The following is a 21,610-nucleotide window of genomic DNA, read 5'->3' as shown; positions in this document are numbered from 1 at the left end:
TATTTAAGTTCAAAATGTTTTATGCATTTTTCTTAAACCGTTAGTAACGCTTTAAGCCATAAAACCTTTGTTTTCGACCTGAAATATGGAAGTCTGCAATCTAATATTTTGTCAGTAGTCTTATAAAATATCACTGGTTTGCAGATACTTTAGCAAAAAAATAGGTCATTCCAAGACAAAAAATACAAAAGTTGTAAAAACAGTAAATCTGTGAGAGTGCAGCTTTAAATGACTAAATGTTTTGATTTGGCTCAATTTTCACCTAAAATCTTATAGTTTTGTGGCATCTAAATGGTTTGTTTTTAACAACATTACATGTGCATATGTATATATTTGTTCTTAAATTTGTAATTTAGATTGGAAGATTCATTCTCTGGAAAGTAGAAAAGGGCATGTTACATACTGTTATCACTGCCATGACAGAAACCATATTGAGGAGCTGGTCCACCTGTAGGAAGAATTGCGCTATTAGTTGGAGCAGCACTATATCCCAGCCATACACCAGCACTTAGTTTGTCATAGGGAGCATTTCTGAGCAGTTATGGAGACCACTAACTATGCAGGTATGTCATAATCAAAATCTGGTTTATATATTTTTTTATAATTTAGCATCTGTTGAGAAGAAATTTATTTCTAGATTGAAGGCACACACTATAGATTGATGCCCAAAAATATATTTCTTAGGCCAACCTTAAAAAATTTCTTGTTTGGAGTAACCCTACCCAGATTTTTTAAGGTGGGTAGGTAGGTAGGTTTTTTTTTTTTTTGTTTTTTTTTCTCCAACGACAACTGGATCTTGTGTACAGTACATTCACTACATAACACTAGTTATTCAAGGCATTGTAATAAACTTTTGAACAACAAACATCTTAACTTCTGATCCTTTATTTTTTTAATTTCAAAGAATTTCAATCTACTTAAGACTGACACAGAGATGAACTCAACAAAACAAACTTATGACACTCAAGATAAGCAAACGAAAATGTGAAACAAATTGGCAATTGTTACATATTTTAAAGTTTTATCAAAGTCAATTAAGACTGAAATCCTGTCATATGAATGTGGACTAAATTTTTCTGTTGCAGTCTCTGAGGGCTTTGACGAGACCGTTATTTTTGACATTTTTTCGAAGTTGTCGTAGTAGCTCTCCGGGATTGTTTCATCATTCTCCATTAAAATATCAAATACATCGTACCATGTGTAGTCGACATTGAATTTTCTTACAAAGTTGTTTTTAATTTTTTTATTTAAGTAATTTATTGTCACACAAAACTTCGTTCGGTTCACGTTCGACAAACTTGCAGTCAGCCATGTTTTCGAAACGCTCATTGCGATCAGCGATAAAAACCGAAGCTCTACGAGTGTGTCTACAAATCGAAAAGATCCGAAACAGAAGAAAAGAGCAGAAACAGAAAATAGTAGCGGAAAGGCGTTGAAAAAAAAATTTGCGGATCAAAATGCCAAAAAAAAAATTGAGTCGGCAACGATTTTTATGGGTCGGTCGCGTTACTCCAAACAAGATTTTTTTTATTTTAGGCCTTATTTTAATGCATTATCATGTCTAACTCATTTGACTTAAATGATCAAAGCAAAAGAAATGCAAATGATTAATCTGCAGATATACAAATGTAAGCTTTTTTAACTGGGGAAATTGTTGCCACTTGTCTATTAATTAAAGAACACATTTATAATTAATAATGTTTAATTCGTACACAAATCATATGCCTTCTTTGTTTTAACCATCAATGTCAAAGAGTCCAGCATGATAATGCACTAAATTGAAAAAAATGCATTAATTTATATGAACCCTTTAAAACAAAGACATTTCCTAAATCCAATAAAAAAATAATTGAATATTGATGCAGAGTTCAGTTAGAATATTATATAACTTTTTTTGCAATTGTTGCAATGAAACTTGCACCAGTGTGTTTTCTGTGGAGATAAAGAGATAGTGTCCAGCAATGAAGACCCAACTCAAGATCTGACCTTGTAAGGCCAATATGAAATAACTGTGTGGGAAAATGGGAAAAACCTGCAGTCAGGAATGCACGGAAATCATCAAAAGATCAGTGTTAAATTAATCTTGAATAACTTGACATTTATTTTGTTTGACATATTTATTCATGGTGCAGTGAAAACATTCTTTTTTTCTCATGGTTATTTAAATTTAGAATTGATAGGAGGGAACATCACTATGTAGTTTCATGTTCATAGTCAGATCAAAACCCATGTACATGCCCAAATGAGCATTTGAAAATATCAAAATGGTACTTGTTGTATGTAGTGTAAGTTAATTAACATAATAAACAAAAATATTTAATCAATTTCAATTTATTATGCCCCTTTGAAAGAAGAGGAGTATATTGCTTTGCACATGTTGGCCGCTACGTCCGTCTGTCTGACAGTAGACCAAAGCTTTTCCGGGTGATAACTCTACAATTCCTAGACCTATTGTCAAACTTGACATGAAAGTTTGGTTTAACCAGTAGATGATCCCTTTTGATTTTAGGGGTAATATGGTCAAAGGTCACAGTGACCTTGAACAGGAAGGTGTCAAACCATACATCTGACTGATAAGTTGACAATGCCTGCACCTATGGCCCAAAACTTAACATGGAGGCTAAGTCTGACTATTAGAAGATCCTATGGATTTAAGGGGTCATTGGGTCAAAAGTCAAGGTCACAGTGACCTTGAATGCTAAAAGGTTGTACTAATAATGACTGGACAAAGCCTGCACCCATGGCCCTTGAACAACTTGACTTTGGGGTTGGGCCTGACCAGTAGGTGAGCCCTATTGATTTGTCACAGACCATTGAACGCAAAAAGCTTGCCTGTGTGACAACTCGACAAAGTCTGCACCCATGGCCTTCAAACTTGAAATTTAGGTTTGGGGTGACCAGCAGATGACCCCTTTGGATTTGGAGGTCAAGGTCACATCTCCAATATTGGTCATTAAAACTATGTCATTTACTTATTCCCTGCTGCTAAGAGGATACATGTTTATCAGCAAATATCAGCCATCATCTGAATATGAGTGAAAACTGTACCAACTACACTCATACTTTGAATAGCATAATCTTTAAACTGCCTCAAAGGCATCTTTTGTCAATGAAAAACCAGCTGTCATTTCGGTCAATGCATATTTCATTCAATTGTCCAGATATTCTTGACAACATGGCGCTAATTAATGCTGCAGGTTTGAAATTTAAGACATTAGTTTTTTTTCTTCAGTACCATGCAGATTTATTAACACTTTTATAATAAAAACAAACTAGAAAACAAGTTTTAAAGATATTAGTTTTTTTCATGGTATGATGCCACAGCACCATGCAGATTTGTTTTCACTTTTATATCAAAGAAAGTAACTCGAGCACAAATTTTGTAGATATGTGGACTCTGTTGATAGAAGTTCTGGGAGGCATTTTTAGGCTTGAAAGAGCATCATTTTAAAGTTATATTTTTATTATGTCCCTTGAATCTTGGGTATAGTTTGTATTGTATTTGCATTTTAAAGACATTGGCTTCAACAGACCCTAATGAAATGAAGGAATGTAATTGCTTACTGAAACTGTTATAAGCGACGTCATAAATTGAAGCAATTTTAACATAATGAATATGCATTTAACTAATTTAAAGCGGTTCAAAATTAGGAAATTTGAATTAAGAATCTTGTAGGCCATTGGATACATGAATAAGTAGGGCCAATATATTTGTGCTTATTATAATCACATTTATCCTTCTTCATCTACCTTAAAGAGTGTTCATCATTTGTATGAAATCATTTGATCACGTTTCATTTGAAAGAACTTTGCGGTAGTGTTTGCTTGCTTCAGTTACGTCACCGACAGTCTTGCAGCGCTTTCAGCGCTTTGATATAGATTTAAGTGTTAGGTGTAAGAACAAAGCTTAACCCGCGTCCAGTCCGGGATTGCAAAAGTACACAACGAAATTCATTTTAAAGTGAATAGCTCTTCAGGGACACTGTTGAGTAAATAAAGGATCAAAATTAAGAAATCACCTTTCAATGAATTTGGTATATTAAATGTTGATCATTTATTGACAGTTTTACCGATTTGTAAATATATACGTAAATGTTTCAAGTCCAAGTGAATTTCTATAACAAAAGGCTCTGAGAGTTGTGACAGTCGATGTTTGACTTTTGTAAAACTATTCAGTGTTTAGATTAATTTTGGCTAGTTTAGGTCTATCGCGGATCATAGATACGGACAACTATGGTATGTGATTTTTTTTTCTTAGTACAGTATTGATAGTACACAGTGTTTTTGGCGTCAAAAGTTCGAAAATTAACATTTATTTCTGAAATAGACAATACGAAAATAAACGTATAATGTAACAGTTATATAAATATATCTTAATGTTGTAATGTGTACGGACACGTACCTCTCGAAACAATTTCAACCTTTTTTAAATGTTGTAGAAATGTTAGGGTTTTTTTTGTTTTGTTTTTGTATTTTGATTGCCTGTATAATAGTGTATATCAATGTGAGTCTTAAAAGATACGCAGACTAAACTCTATGAACTCTGTTCGTTTTGGGTTACATTTGTGTTTGCTTCTTTCAAAATGCCAGTCTGAAGAACAACAATGCAAACAGGAGAGTGATCGGGAACCGTCGGAGGAAGAGAAAGCAGGTAAGCTGGGGTAGGGTGAGGGTGGGGTTGTAGTAGTGGATAAGGTGTGGGGAGGGGGAAGGCGTTAAGCAATGTCAACAGGAGAGTGAGGGGGATCTGTTGGAGGAAGAGAAAGCAGGTAAGCTGGGGTAGGGTGAGGGTGGGGTTGTGGTAGTGGATGAGGTGTGGGGAGGGGGAAGGCGTTTAGCAATGACAGCAGGAGAGTGAGGGGGATCTGTCGGAGGAGGAGGAAGCGGGTACGCCGGATAGAGATAAGAGGTGGATAGAGTGGACGAGAGTGTGTCAGCAATACCAACAGGAGAGTAAATTTGACATGACTGAGATATAGAAACCAGTTACACCGTGTTGAGTTAGGGGTTGAATAGAAAGAGTCAGTATGAGTGGGGTTTTCGTGGTGGTGGAGATGGGGCGTGGGGGCCAGCAATGTCAACCGAAGAGTGATGGAGATCTGTCGGAGGAGGAGGAAGCGGGTATGCCAGGATAAGAGGTGGATGGATTGGAAGGGGGTGGGTCAACAATGCTAGCAGGAGAGTGAATTTGATCTGACAGAGAGAAAGCAGCCCTGTGGAATCGATTGAGGTGATGGAAGTTAGCAATGTCAGCAGGAGAATGATCAGGAATTTTCGGTGGATGAGAAAGCGGGCACGCCGGGATGATTGAGGGTGGGATTGATGGAGTGATGGAGTGGGGGAGTTTTGTTTGTTTGTTTGTTGTTGTTTTTTGGGGGGTGGGTGGGGGTGGTCAGCAATGTCAGCAGAAGAGTGACCGGGAACTGTTGGGTGATCAAAAGGCGGGTTCACCGGACGGTGTAAGGATGGGGCTGATTAACTGGATCGGGGTCAGCAATTTCAACATGAGAGCGATCGGTATCTGTCGGGGGGGGGGGGGGGGTACGCCGGGATGGGATTAGAAATTGATGGGGTGGAGGAGAGGGGGGTCAGCAGGAAAATGATCAGGAACTGTCTGAGGAGGAAAAGGTACGTCGGAGTGGGGTTAGGTTTTGATTGATGAATTGGAGGGGGTGAGCAATGCTACCAGGAGATTGCGTGAGGATAAATTGGGTGGAGACAGCAATGTAAGCATGTGAGTGATTTGGATCTGACTGGGGAGGAGAAAGCCGATAGACCGGGAAGGGTATGGGTTGGGGTGGATGGAGTGAAGGGGGTCAGAAATGCCAACAGGAGATTGATTTGGACCTAACCGAGGAAGATAAAACGGATACACTGGGGAGAGGATAGGATCGGGGTGAATTGAGTGAAGGGGGTCATCAATGTAAGCAAGATACTGTCGGAGGAGAAGAAAGCTGGTTCTCCAGGGGTGGGACATACACGACTGTTAAACTATAGTTCCTCGCTTGTTATGGCAAAAAAGGGCTTAAATATATACACTGAGACGTGAAACAATACCTGCCGTGGCTTCAATGTCAATATAGTTACCAAGGGTTTATGCAGGGTCCGACCTGACAAATTATTGGTCATTCTTATTGACTGACATCCTATGGAGTCGATACAAGTACATTTCTTGACCAAAATCGCGTATATGAAAAGGTTTTTATTTTAATATATTTTCCAAATTCTTAACGTTTGCAGTGAAGTAAGAACATTTGATAAAAAAAAAATGTCAGCGAAATGAACAATCTCCAGTATTCAAGTCTTTGTGAATACGATAGAAAATCATACCTCTTTCAGTTTAGCATACCGTGATTGGTAAAAAATGTCAAATTTCTGAATTGAATATAGTAATAATTGGATCTATTCACAATCTGCTATAAACATTGACGTGTGTACAGCACTTGTAGACATAGACTTGAGAAACCTTTTAAAATGATTCGGGTTCGATTTGGTAATCTTTAAGAAAAACATTTATTGAACACTGAATTTGACCAAAATAGCGTTAACAACTCCTAAACAAATATTTTATTGAACTAAAATAACACTTTTTACACATAAATGGTAAGCCTTAACTCCCGTTAATACAAAACAACGATTCTATGCAAAATCTTCAATAAACCATGCAAAATATTCGATTTTATTGTGATTTACGTTTAAATATTTGGCTGAAAAAAGAGATTTGGTTTTATTATTGTAGTGCTCACGCTTATTAACATTCTTAAGGATTGTTAACTTGGTGACAAAGATAAATACAGTCGGTTGAATTCACATGAATATGTAAATTTCTCGCTTCCCTATATAAATATGAAGAGTAAATCAAAACGTAGCTGCTCTATCCACTCTGATAAGAGAAACGTAGCATATAAACAATTAAGCACATAACGCATTTAAATTCCGTCAACAGTTGGACAATATATAAAAAATAGTCCTTTTTTATAAATGTGAACAGATTTAGTAGTTGTATACCTTATTGACAACGATTTGGCTGTTTGTACAAACTGTTGTTGTGGTGTTGTTGTTGTTGTTGTTGTTGTTGTTGTTGTTGATGATGATGATGATGATCGTATATCGTATACGTGCAGAGTTCCGGGAGGCGTTCGCGCTGTTCGACAAGGACGGTGACGGCACCATCTCTACAGAGGAACTGGGGACCGTGCTCCGCTCCATGGGTCAAAACCCTACAGAAGGAGAACTGGTCGATATGATCAACGAGGTCGACCAGGACGGTAAGTCGAGAGAAACTATAGATGTCATGTGGTACCATAGTGTGTCACGTGGTCCATGGGCCAGAAACCTATAGAAGGAGAACTGCTCGATGTGCTTCGACCAGGCGTGAAACTATATTTGCCACGTGGTGTCAGTGTGTCACGATGTCCATGGTCTCAGAACCCTAAATGTGATGAGCTTCAGGACATCAGGACACGAGGTCAGTCACGTGGTGTCAAAATACATCATGATGTATTAAACTGTGTCACGCAGTATGATATGAACATGTTTCACGATGTACTTATCTATGTCATTTGATCTGTCAGTTAGAATCTCACGTAGCCTACCTAAAGAAGATACTAAACGAAACGGATCTATTATATATCTAATATATGTATAATTATAATGTTCGACAACGCCATAGGCACAGGTCTCTTCTTGCCGTTACGTCATATTACCGTACTAAACCGGCATGCGTCCGTGCTATTCACCAGTCAATTGTAACCAGGCCCCCGCCCTCCCAGGTCCGGGGGTATACCGGGGTAAGCGGGGAAAATGGGCTGTGTTTTACCTTCCAAGTGGCCCCGCAGTGCCGAGTGAATATATAACTTTATAGTTTATCGACGTTGCGCACAGAAACAATGGCGTTGACGTTAGATCCCAAGAAGCGTTACGACTATATTTAATATCTGGTCATCCGTTTCAGGTAACGGCACTATCGACTTTGAAGAGTTTATGAAGCTGATGAAGGAGCGCGCCGTGGGTGACCAAGAGGAGGAGATGAAGGACGCTTTCAAGGTCAGACGCTTTTGGTGATCACTCTCATTAGAATGGAGATCATTATCATCAAGATCCAATATCTACTTTCTATTTAGAAAGAGGTTACCCAAAACTAATTTTGATCATATTTACGCCAAAGTTTGGTAGCGACGAGTTCTCGTAGTGAGTATCAAGTGTTGTAGCGACAAGATATGATATAACTAACTGGATCGTGCAGTAGAGCGTTTTTTATCACCATTTTCATCATCAGCATGATTTTCTTGATTTGACGTAAAAAGCAAATTATAATGAAATTGCTAATTGAAAATGCTGCTGATGATGATGACATTTTAAAGCACTCTCGTTCCTTATGTTTTGTCATGTGTTTGCGATGGCATGGTCTTGTGATTTCTTTAGTGAAGTGATTCATTTCTAATTCAATGAAAATGTTATATAACTTTACCAAAACTAATTTGAGCGTAAACGAGAATATTTTAATGTCCTTATTGTGATGCATTTTGCTTTGAGGATCGTATTTCAGACCTTCTTATTTCATGAAGTATCCAACTGCACAAAGCATTAGGACAAAGTCGGTATTACGCGACGTATTGATTTCTAGAATAAGCTATTATAAAAAAGCAAATTTATTTCTTACATTTTTGAATTATTCATGTGTATACATTATTAGATATTAAGGCGATGAAATCTGTGCAGTTTTACGAACAGTTTCCGTTGTCGGATATTGGTCAAAATATAATCACGTGACAAACTGTACTTTTCTGCAGAAAAAAAACACTGCTACAAGAACAATTTCAAACATCTAAAGTAATCTTTCATATTAAATCTAAAGTCAAAACGAGTACGTGTTGTCGTCCTGTGTGGTGGTATTCAATATGGAACTTATGGTCATACATCATTGACTCCATTTACTGTATAGGCTCGTTATATATATGTATATCGAGCAATCCGATTAGCTACATCGTTCTTAGTCCCAAGAAAGACTAGAATTGAATAACACCCCAGTTGAATCCTGTGTCACTGCCATGTCGGAAAATATGTCATTGAGCGAATATTTCAAGTTATCACATACTCGACTTTAAATAAAGGTTCTTGTATCAATATCAGTAAGGTTTAACCCTAAATTGAATTCCACCTCCTTCTGTAGCCAATCCAGCATACTAAGAGAGCATCCTTGTACTAGTAAGTCAATTTCAATTCCAGATTCAATATAACACTTTCGTAAATGATTGTGTTACAGTTGTGGCATTGTCGGTGTTACCAACAGCGGGCTAGTTTAGGTTATATATATATATGTGTGACTTGTGCTACATATTAGAATTGGTGAGTATATATGTGAATGTTTTAGGTTTTTGATAAAGATGGTAACGGTTACATTACGGCAGCGGAACTGCGTCACGTTATGATGAATCTCGGGGAGAAAATGACGGACGAGGAAGTGAACGAGATGATGACGGAGGCGGACAAGGACGGGGACGGGCAGATAGACTATAAAGGTAGGGAACGTGGGCATATAGACCCTTAAGGATAGCTAAACATGTTTTGGGTCTCGAGTTGGCATATTGTCTATGAGGTACACTATGCATCAAAGAACATATTTTGAGTTTTTAGCAGGGTACGGTGAAATACCAACGTTAAAGGTTGGACTGGGATAACGAGATAAATGTATAAGCATACGATGGTCTAGGCCTAAATGGTGCATGTCGATAGGCATGTTTACTTCTAAACTGTCGATACACGGAGCCAGACATGCATGTTTACTACTAAACTGTCGATACACGGAGCCAGACATGCATGTTTACTTCTAAACTGTCGATACACGGGGACAGTCATGAATGTTTACTTCTTAAATGTCGATACACGGAGCCAGACAAGCAAGTTTACTACTAAATTGTCGATACACAGGGCCGGACATGCATGTTTACTTCTAAACTATCAATACACGGGGACAGTCATGAATGTTTACTTCTAAAATGTCGATACACGGAGCCAGACAAGCAAGTTTACTACTAAATTGTCGATACACAGGGCCGGACATGAATGTTTACTTCTAAACTGTCGATACACGGGGACACACATGCATGTTTACTACTAAACTGTCGATACACGGGGACAGACATGCATGTTTACTTCTAAACTGTCGATACTCGGAGACAGACAAGCATGTTTACTACTAAACTGTCGATACACGGGGACAGACAAGCATGTTTACTACTTAACTGTCGATACACGGGGACAGACAAGCATATTTACTTCTAAACTGTCGATACACGGGGACAGACATGCATGTTTACTACTAAACTGTCGATCAACGGGGACAGACAAGCATATTTACTACTAAACTGTCGATACACGGGGCAGTCATGCATGTTTACAACTAAACTGTCAATACACGGGGACAGACAAGCATATTTAGTACTAAACTGTCGATGCATGGGGACGGTCATGCATGTTTACAAATAAACTGTCGATAAACGGGGACGGTCATGCATGTTTACTACTAAATTGTCGATACACGGGGACAGACATGCATGATTACTACTAAATTGTCGATACACGGGGACAGTCATGCATGATTACTACTTAACTGTCGATACACGAGGACAGACAAGCATGTTTACTACTAAACTGTCGATACACGGGGACAGTCATGCATGATTACTACTTAACTGTCGATACACGAGGACAGACATGCATGTTTACTACTAAACTGTCGATACACGGGGCCGGACAAGCATGTTTACTACTAAACTGTCGATACATGGGGACAGTCATGTATGTTTACAACTTAACTGTCGATACACGGGGACAGTCAGCATGTTTACTTCTAAACTGTCGATACACGACAACCATGCAAGTTTACAAGTAAACTGTCGATACATGGGGACAGACATGAATGTTTACTTATAAAATGTCGATACACGGAGCCAGACAAGCAAGTTTACTACTAAATTGTCGATACACAGGGCCGGACATGAATGTTTACTTCTAAACTGTCGATACACGGTTACAGGCATGAATGTTTACTACTTAACTGTCGATACACGGGGACACACATGCATGTTTACTACTAAACTGTCGATACACGGGGACAGACATGCATGTTTACTTCTAAACTGTCGATACACGGGGACAGACATGCATGTTTACTACTAAACTGTCGATCAACGGGGACAGACAAGCACATTTACTACTAAACTGTCGATACACGGGGCAGTCATGCATGTTAACAACTAAACTGTCAATACACGGGGACAGACAAGCATATTTAGTACTAAACTGTCGATACACGGGGACGGTCATGCATGTTTACAACTAAACTGTCGATAAACGGGGACGGTCATGCATGTTTACTACTAAATTGTCGATACACGGGGACAGACATGCATGTTTACTACTAAACTGTCGATACACGGGGACAGTCATGCATGATTACTACTAAACTGTCGATACACGAGGACAGACAAGCATGTTTACTACTAAACTGTCGATACACGGGGCCGGACAAGCATGTTTACTAATAAACTGTCGATACATGGGGACAGTCATGTATGTTTTCAACTTAACTGTCGATACACGGGGACAGACAAGCATATTTACTTCTAAACTGTCGATACATTGGGACAGTCATGCATGTTTACTACTAAACTGTCGATAAACGGGGACAGACAAGCACAGTCATGCATGTTTACTTCTAAACTGTCGATACACAGGGACAGACAAGCATATTTACTTCTACACTGTCGATACATGGGGACAGTCATGCATGTTTACTACTAAACTGTCAAAACACGGGGACAGACAAGCATGTTAACTACTAAACTGTCGATACACGGGAAGGGCATGCATGTTTACTTCTAAATTGTTGATACACGGGGACAGGCATGCATGTTTACTACTAAACTGTCGATACACGGGGACTGTCATGCATGTTTATTACTAAACTGTCGATACACGTGGACAGTCAGCATGTTTACTTCTAAACTATCGATACACGGGGACAGGCATGCATGTTTACTACTAATTGTCGATACTCGGGGACTGTCATGCATGTTTACTACTAAACTGTCGATACACGGGGACAGGCATGCATGTTTACTACTAAACTGTCGATACACGGGGACAGGCATGCATGTTTACTTCTAAACTGTCGATACACGGGGACAGGCATGCATGTTTACTACTAAACTGTCGATACACGGGGACAGGCATGCATGTTTACTACTAAACTGTCGATACACGGGGACAGGCATGTATGTTTACTACTAAACTGTCGATACACGGGGACAGGCATGCATGTTTACTACTAAATTGTCGATACACGTGGACTGTCATGCATGTTTACTTCTAAACTGTCGATACACGGGGACAGGCATGCATGTTTACTACTAAATTGTCGATACACGTGGACGGTCAGCATGTTTACTTCTAAACTGTCGATACATGCGGACAGACATGCATGTTTACAACTTAACTGTTGATACCAGGGGACAGTCATAAATGTTTACTTCTAAACTGTCGATACACGGGGACAACCATGCAAGTTTACAAGTAAACTGTCGATACACGGGGACAGACATGCATGTTTACTACTAAACTGTCGATACACGAGGTCAGACATGCATGTTGACTACCAAACTATCGAAAACCAAGACAGTCATGATTGTTTACTTCCAAACTATCTAATTTGGTTTCTTGTTTGTACGATGATAGTCATTTTTGGAAAATCTTACTTCTTTTCATTTTAGCTTATATTCCAATACAATTCCAATTTTGATGTCACTTTGATTATTCATGTTATTTTGTTGTTGTTTTTATTTCAGAGTTTGTTGAAATGATGATAGGCAAGTGATGTAACTTGGACATGCATTTGATTGATGTTTTGTGAAAGTGTTCTTAAATGTTGTAAACAAATTATTTTCTGTAATTTCTTTATTGTATGTGCATTTATAAATATTTTTGTAAATAAAATTCATCTTGAACTTCAACGCTTGAGTTTATCATTTTGATTTTGTTCAGGGCTTAGCTGGTTTCATGGGGTGTCCGTGAGATGGAGGTTAACACATTCGAAAGATTCCAGTGACCAAGTTTACGCACAGTTTCCAGTCTGATTTCAGACTTTATACTCAAAACTGAAAACATCAATCTTACTGTAACTTTCAATTGGATATTTTAAAATTGAAATTTGGTCAAATTAATACCATTTCAACGTGTGACAATTAATTACATATATTATTTATGTTTGTTTTATATTTTGCTAGTTAAATAAATATGTTTTATTTAAGACCCAGACTAGAGACGACATAGGGATGGAAAAAACCTTAAAGCTTAAAACAGACCCGCAAATAAGTTGTATGTTTTGGATGCTTACATATGCATCGACAATTCTTTAGATATGTTTTGTATTGCTTACTGCGTTCATTTCTATTCTGGTAATATTTTCTGAAGCGAAAATACTTGAATCGGGATGTAGCTCTTATAAATAGGTAATGAAATGTTAGATATCACATCTATAAATAAAGGAAATTTGACTTTTAATCCATATGTCTATCATCTGAACAAAATGAAATATTTTAATCGTAGATCCTTTTTTTGTAGAACAAATATTTCTTATTTGAGTTTACTCTGAGTCCGAGTCCGAGTCTGCGAACCTATCACTGTTTGTGCAGCTAACTCCTCTACAATCTGCACATCTGGATGAAAACTCAAATCCATTTCTTCTGCATGCGCATCTTCTCCATTCACAGCTCTGTTTACATTTACATCTGGCCATATTACGAAGAGAACTAGGTGCAGCGGCAATGCATCAGGCGAATTTGGGGTATATTCACACCCCATTCACCTGGTAGAAGATCGTTCACAACCCCGATCCCTTCATGCATCTGCAGCAGCGCTTGTTGGGGGAAGGGAATGAACTTGCACTTGTGACGAGCTTGACATGAACTTCGTGGTATATTTGCGAAAACGTAACAAGTCTAGACCTTCAACTGGCAATCCTCCGTACAGAGTAACGAGAATGGAGAGCATACGTATCAATATCCTCATTTGAAGCTTGAATGAGTAAAACTTCAGCAAGTTCAACAAGTTGATAGTTTGATCGAAAACATTTTAATGTGGTCTCCTTGCCTATCCCAAATAGCTGAGAGTCACTGCATGTATTACTGGGAATATACGAATATATCTCTAACCACGAACATCTTGAGACATCTCCATGTCCCAAACGTTGAGTCCTTTAGATGTTTTCTGTTTCAGAACAGATTTAAAGTGTATATTTTTTCTTGTGTTTGGGGCTAATATAGTACAGCAACAGCATTAGAATGCATGTAACGTCAACAACAATGATAACATTTCTGGTTTAACAATGCTATAAGAACATGAATATGAAGTGCATGTGCCAAAATCATTGCCACTAACCAAACAGCAAAGAAGTCTGACTTCTGGTTATTGGTTTTAGTATAAGATAATAAGAAAGAGAGTTACCTTTGCTGTAGTGGAGACGGCTAATCGTCATGAGGGATGTGTTTTCTTTATTTTATGTGGTTGAAATCCGTTAGAACAGCCATATAAAGGATAGGAAAAAACAACGTATTTTGGTGGGGTGGAGTGTTTCATACATTGATTTCGGCCTTGTGTAAGCGCTTATTGAAGGGTAAAATAGAGTGGTAAAGTCGGTTGTTAAAACAGAGAAGACAATTCGGTAACATTATCTTTAGGCATATGTACGTATTTTAGTACTTACGTAAGATTTGGTACTCCTGTATATGTTAGAGTCCACACTGGGTAATCTACAGAAACATGAGCGGGCGTACCAGACCGAGATAGCCTTTTCTATTTTCTGTACATTATCAAATTGGACGCTTACTTATATGATGTTTATTGGTGCAATCGTCAGAATCGATCTTCATAAAATTAATGAACATGCAATTTGAAAAATCCTCTATTTTCATTGGCACACACACAATGCGAATACCAAGACTATCTATTTATAATATCACCAAGAATATATATCTTTATTGATAACACTAATTGAACAAGTAAGCCTTCGTGAAAACATAGACTGACTGAATTGTTTGGTGCTTCCGTCAGAATCGATCTACGTAAAACTCATGAACAAAATTAAAATATTGATAATTGCTCGTTCCGTCATTGGCCTACACAAACATGCAAACACCATATCATACTTAGATTTGTAAGTTTAGTTATATTCCGGTTCTAGTGGTTATTGGAATTAGAACTATGTAGATGTGTTGAGTTTCTTGAACGGGGATGATTGTCCCTAAGATATTGTTCAAATGAGCACGTTCTTCGGTGATGTACTTGGCGAAGTTTTACCGTAGGAAGTCAGTTCGAACTGGGACGCTGATCTTTGGACGTCAATAAGTCTGATCGAGTCATTTTGGCGTGTGTGAATCTGGTGTTTGATATGGCTACACAAAAGATCTCCTCTCAATCATAACGATAGTGTAGGTGTTTGATGATATAAACTAGTTACTTAAGCATATACCTAGTACTGTTGGAAACGAAAGTATCCCTATCTGCTTGCCTCACTCTTTGTTATAGTTTACTAGACTGGGTCGCAGTATTGCTTCAAACCTATAAAGAGTCACCAGAAAGAGTGAGTTGGCAATCCTATATTTCTGGGTTTGCAATAATGTAAGATATAAGAAGTATAATTTCCACTACTGGTAGATCCACAACCTCCCCAACACTTACATCCGATATCTCCAGTACAGCAAGAATATCAGCAGTCTCGTGAAACACGAAGAACAGCAATGTCTTTCAAAGAAAGATATACAGTTTCTTTTAAGAGGAAGATAACCGTTCCCACTCCAGTAATATGCACTGTCTTTACTACAGATAGATCAACAATCTTCAAAAGAGGAAGATCCGAAGTCTCCTCTACGGTAAGATGTCTTGTCCCACTGCAGGAGTATCAGCATTTTTCACAAAGGACGACTCCCAGTCACACTACAGAAGATCCTGGGTCTCCACTACAGTCTCCACTACTGAAGATCAGTATCTCCACTACTGAAGATCTTAAGTCTCCACTTCAGGAAGATCCACAATCTTCAATACAGGAAGATCCACAGTCTCCAATACAGAAGATCCGAGGTCTCCACTTCAGGAAGATCCCTATATCGACTTCAGAATATCCGCATTCTCTACTACATGCATTTACAGTATCCACTTCAGAAAGATAGGCAGTCTCTTCTTCATAAATATTCGCTGTTTCCAGGTCAGCAAAAACCATAGTCTTAACTACAGGAAGGTCACAGTCTGCAATTCGGTAGAAAAGCAGTTTCCTTTACAGAAGAGAAAGCATATACACTAAAGGATTACCATTGTCGAAATTAGAGAAGGATTAACATTGAAATATGTCTTGTAATACCTTGAAGTGTACAGAGAATAGCAATACCAAATCTCCATTAGCGGCTGTGAATAAAAAGTAGGCACTTTGATGTAATTCAAGCGGACAAACTATTCTGGAACGCATATATATGGATAGACACACCAAGAAGGTCACCAACGCAATCTCCAAAGAAACTATTCCAGATACACCAGGTAACGAAGGCACAATGCTAGACCAACCTATTTTGGTCCATTATGAGATAATGTCTAACCGGTGTTCACTCTCATACAAGTAAAGCAGGGAATCCATGTGCACGCCGCCCGCGTTCGCGTTTGCTGACCGAGTACGTTTAAACCAAATTAACTAAATGATGCACGGTCTATTCCATGTGTCCACCTGCGCGTCCGAGCCATGTCCGTTTATATTGCACAGTGAGCGAGTGTTGCGGACGCGAACACAAAAACGGATTGGGTTAATTTTATGAACAATTAATGCACCAGCTTTCATACAAAGAATCAACTAAAGCACAACATTCAGACAATGAAACTTTTTAGTCTATCTTTGTTTTACTTATAAGTTTTTCTTCATGGAAATAAAATATTAAACAAAGCATATTTTATGATCACATATCAAACATTTGTTATTGTAATGTAAAAAAACAATGTTGAAATACATTTCTTTATTATTATCTGATGTTATTTCTACTTAAAAATCGTTTACTGTATAATTATTGCGGACATATGAGTTCAGTTTTAAATTGCGGACAGCTGCCGTGGACAACGTTCACATGGAATACCTGCCAAAACATTTAACAACTGTGGTCCAGCTGTGTTAGGCGTGTTTTCAAGACCACATCAGCTTATTATTGTTCATTATTTAACCATTGTGTTTTTCAAACTTAATAACAGAAACTGTTTTCCTTTGATCTTTAATGAAAAAATATTATTGAAAAACATAAGTGACTACAATAAACATGGACCTATCATTATTATTAGTCGGCGCCCTTCCGTCTATATTTGATATTACTTTAGAAATATTCCAACTTAGGGACTAGTTCATAAATTGCAGAACAATGCTTTCAATAGTTTCCACGTTGCATGATAAAATATGAAGTTTAGTTTGTTTTATAAAACTTTACACTTTAATTGATAAAGAAACCTTAAATTATAACAGCCCTGCTTATCATTTTGAAAATTTTGATTTTAAATACCAACTCAATCATAACAACTCGGCCATCTCCGAGAAAGATACAGGCCGAGGTGTTTCGATTGATATCAAATAGATGAAGGTTACGCGGTACTATTAAAATATCCTTTATGTTTGTAAACCTCCTACGCAGTAATCTCTCTTGGTGACAACAAAAAAGCCGAGTTTTGAAAAATTAATCTTGAGCTTAATTGTTTGTTTTGAAAATGTCATTCGAAGGAATGAACTCCAGATAATTCCCCTTTGATGTATAGTGTTTTATCCCCGTTCTACACACTCATATCATAGTGAAAATATACGTGTATATTTTAAAAATACGCCTCCGACACTAGAGAACATTTGTTGTAAAGACAAGAGAAACGAAAATTATACACAACATGACAGTGGTAGCAAAAATGTTTATTTTTAATTTATTAAAAAGATCGAATAATCGAATACCGATTTTGACATTTGAATACCCAACGTTCTATCGAATATTCGAATATTCGTTTGCATCTCTAATATTTTTGTTATAATTTAGTTTTAACCGGATGATTAGTTTGGGGAAAAAACAGAATATTTTTAATTCCGGGCTTAAACTATTGTAACAATATTATTAACTATAATGTCCTTCGAGCATATGTACACTCAACATAAAACAAAATATTATCATTGAAATAATCACCATTTTTGGTTATCTGCATGCAAGTTTTCTTCTAATTTCATTGCGCCGACTTAATGCTATGCATCAACTTTTCAGTGATGAGGCAAAATAAGATCTCTGTCCCAGCTGTTGCACACTTTCAGACATTTTTATATTTATCTCAATTGCTTTTGAATGTAGTTAACAATTTAAATACAGTTTTAACATGCACTTTATCAGTGCAATTTAACTGTGTAAACATCTGGATTTGTTGCCTTTGTATACTCGCATTCGATGATACAGAAGGGATTCAATCAAATCAAAGTCGAACCAATGACAGCAGAAGAGAATTTCTTTTGATTATTTCTCAATTCTGTAAGAATGATATTTTTGTAAGCATTGATCTTTATCATATTAATATTTTAACACACTGTGAACTTTTCCAGATTGTTCAGTTTCAAAAGCCCATGTATTAACATCTGAAATAATGACTAGTTAAATAAAAGAAAAATGCGCACTTTTGTATTTTCACGACTGACTTTATTGATATCTACGTGTTTGATATCAATGTGGTTTTCGCTAGAAGATACGTTAAAAATGATAAAGGGTGTTGATGGAATGCTGTTAACGATATGCTAAACAGAAAGTACACACTATCAAAACAATACAGCTCAAGGTTATGACGCATTTTGTCTGCCTTTTTTAGTTAAAATACTGTATTGAATGTTTTGAATAGCACCCATGTTCTTAACAGATTATGTCTATGACAATTGTTCATTTAGGTATCATAACCCTTTTTTTACTTCCACAAAAAATAATTAATAAATGCGAATCAGACTTTTATCGATTCTATTGTGTTATCGTCTACTCTCAATGTTTTTTCTCAATGCACCAGTTAAATAAAATGTTGATGCATTGAAAAAGTTTGAACAAAATGAAGAAATGATATACGTTAACTATTATACTGCACCGCGTATATAAAATAAATCAAATATTTGATTAAAAAATCTTTCAAAGGCGTGTTTTATTTCATTTCAACCTTTATTGTCGTCGTTATTATCAAGTTTCGGGCAATGGGAACAATGGCAAACCAAGATGCAGTAATTAATCTCAGTTTAAAACGTAGACTTTCATTTCAGACCTTGCAACTATCAGCTATGGTGCACTAGAACAAAAACGCCAATATGTGTACTTACAAGTGGTACACAAGAACATGTATAAACTTGTGAGGCAATAAAACCCTAAAAGGATCTCAATTAACCATCAACATATGGTTCACTGGAGCATCATTAAACACCAGTGGGGCGATAGAACCTCAATCAACCACCAACATTTGGCGCACAGTTATATCAAGAAACACCAATAGGGACCTCAATAACACACCAACACTTTTGGATCACTGGATCAACCGTGAACGCCAAGAGGGACGTTGGACAATCAATTAACTACCTACAAATGTAGCACTTGAACATCCGTTTACACCGAGAGGGACGCTCGAACCTTAATAAACCACCTACAAATGGAGCACTGGACCATCCATTTACAACAAGTGAAACCCTGCAGCCTCACTAAGCCACCCACACATGGAGCACTGGGCCATCCATTTACAACAAGTGGGACGCTGCAGCCTCAATAAACCACCCACAAATGGAGCACTGGATCATCCATTTACCGCAAGTGGGACGCTGCAGCCCCAATAAACCACCTACAAATGGGGCACTGGATCATCCATTTACAACAAGTTGGTTGCTGGATCCTCAATGAACCACCAACAAATGGAGCACTGGATCATCCATTTACAGCAAGTGGGCTGCTGATACCTCAATAAACCACCTACAAATGAAGCACTGGATCATCCATTTACAGCAAGTGGGTTGGTCCTTAAACATTAATAAACTACATTTGTACACAGAATAAATATATAACCATACGTATAATCCAAAACGACACTACAACCAACCATTACATGGAACCTCATCAAACCAGCCATACATGGTACATAGAAATTTCCATAAACATCCGGTCGGGCACTGTCATTAGAACGCTGATAAAACATTATAAGTGGTGCACTGACTCATTAGTTTACACCACGAAAAGCACTGGAACCTCAATAAATCATCAACAAATGGTGTAATGGATCATTAATTAAGTCAAAAAGGGGCACAATAACATAAATAATTCACAAGCAAATTGTGCGCTGGGTTATTAGTTTAGACCAAGAGGGGCATGAGAGCCTCAATTAACCAACAACAAATTGTGCACTGGATCATTAGATAACAGCAAGAGTGGCACCGGAACCTCAATAACCGCAAATGTGGTTCTGGATCATTAGATAACACCAGGAGGGGCACTGGAACCTCAATAACCGCAAATGGGGTTCTGGATCATTAGAGAACAGCAAGAGGGGCACTGGAACCTCAATTAACCAACCATAAATGGGGTTATGGATTATAAGAAAACACCAAGAGGGGCACTGGAACCTCAATAAACCAACCACAAATGGGGTTCTGGATTATTAGATAACAGCAAGAGGGGCACTGGAACCTCAATAAACCAACCACAAATGGGGTTATGGATTATAATATAACACCAAGAGGGGCACTGGAACCTCAATAAACCAACCACAAATGGGGTTATGGATTATAAGATAACACCAAGAGGGGCACTGGAACCTCAATAAACCAACCACAAATGGGGTTATGAATTATAAGAAAACACCAAGAGGGGCACTGGAACCTCAATAAACCAACCACAAATGGGGTTCTGGATTATTAGATAACAGCAAGAGGGGCACTGGAACCTCAATAAACCAACCAAAAATGGGGTTATGGATTATAAGATAACACCAAGAGGGGCACTGGAACCTCAATAAACCAACCACAAATGGGGTTATGGATTATAAGATAACACTAAGAGCGCAACTGGAACCTCAATAAACCAAATACCCCGGATCATTAGTTAATACCAAGAGGGATGCGTGAATCTCAATAAATCACCCACGAATGGTACATTAGTCATTACATTATCTGTTAACACCAATACGAACATTGAAACTTCATTAAACTACCCACTCGATCATCAGATAACAACAGGAGGGACACTGGAACCTCAATTAAACAGCCATAAATGGTTCACTGTTAACATCAATATGCCACCCGCAAATTCTGCACTGGAACATCAGCTTACGGTCATAGGAGCACTGGAACATCAATAAACACCAATAGAGGGACATGTGAACCACATAACGACAAGACACGTTGGGCACTAGATCATCATTTAACAACAAGTGGAAAACTGAAACCTCAATGAATCAAATGTTGCACTGAATCATTAATTAACAAGTCAGGAGATCAGTCTGATTCGCTTGCAGACGGGTCGTTTTCTAACCAAGCTTCGTTGTTGACATA

At 37.8% G+C, this 21,610-nt stretch overlaps 1 protein-coding gene across 1 annotated transcript; it reads left to right on the top strand.

Moving 5' to 3' along the window:
* The first annotated feature begins 2,664 nt into the window (after positions 1–2,664).
* On the top strand, positions 2,665–13,013 carry LOC128208769 (calmodulin-A-like). Its single transcript, XM_052912354.1, has 6 exons — positions 2,665–4,236; positions 4,591–4,651; positions 7,125–7,268; positions 7,955–8,046; positions 9,374–9,521; positions 12,849–13,013. The coding sequence occupies exons 1-6, from the start codon at positions 4,234–4,236 to the stop codon at positions 12,875–12,877; spliced, it is 477 nt and encodes a 158-aa protein (XP_052768314.1). The 5' UTR covers positions 2,665–4,233; the 3' UTR covers positions 12,878–13,013.
* The last annotated feature ends 8,597 nt before the right edge of the window (positions 13,014–21,610 follow it).

The sequence above is a fragment of the Mya arenaria genome, chromosome 11 (assembly GCF_026914265.1).
Source record: "Mya arenaria isolate MELC-2E11 chromosome 11, ASM2691426v1".
In the NCBI taxonomy this organism is placed as follows: Eukaryota; Metazoa; Mollusca; class Bivalvia; order Myida; family Myidae; genus Mya; species Mya arenaria.
Note: the sequence above shows the minus strand (reverse complement) of the source record. Positions and strands in the feature narration are given on the sequence as shown.

What these genes read in the sequence shown, in the direction of transcription:
- LOC128208769 (XM_052912354.1), top strand. An exon ending in CAACGAGGTCGACCAGGACG is followed by an intron (nt 7,269 to 7,954) that starts GTAAGTCGAGAG and finishes CATCCGTTTCAG; the next exon opens with GTAACGGCACTATCGACTTT. An exon ending in CGGGCAGATAGACTATAAAG is followed by an intron (nt 9,522 to 12,848) that starts GTAGGGAACGTG and finishes TTTTTATTTCAG; the next exon opens with AGTTTGTTGAAATGATGATA.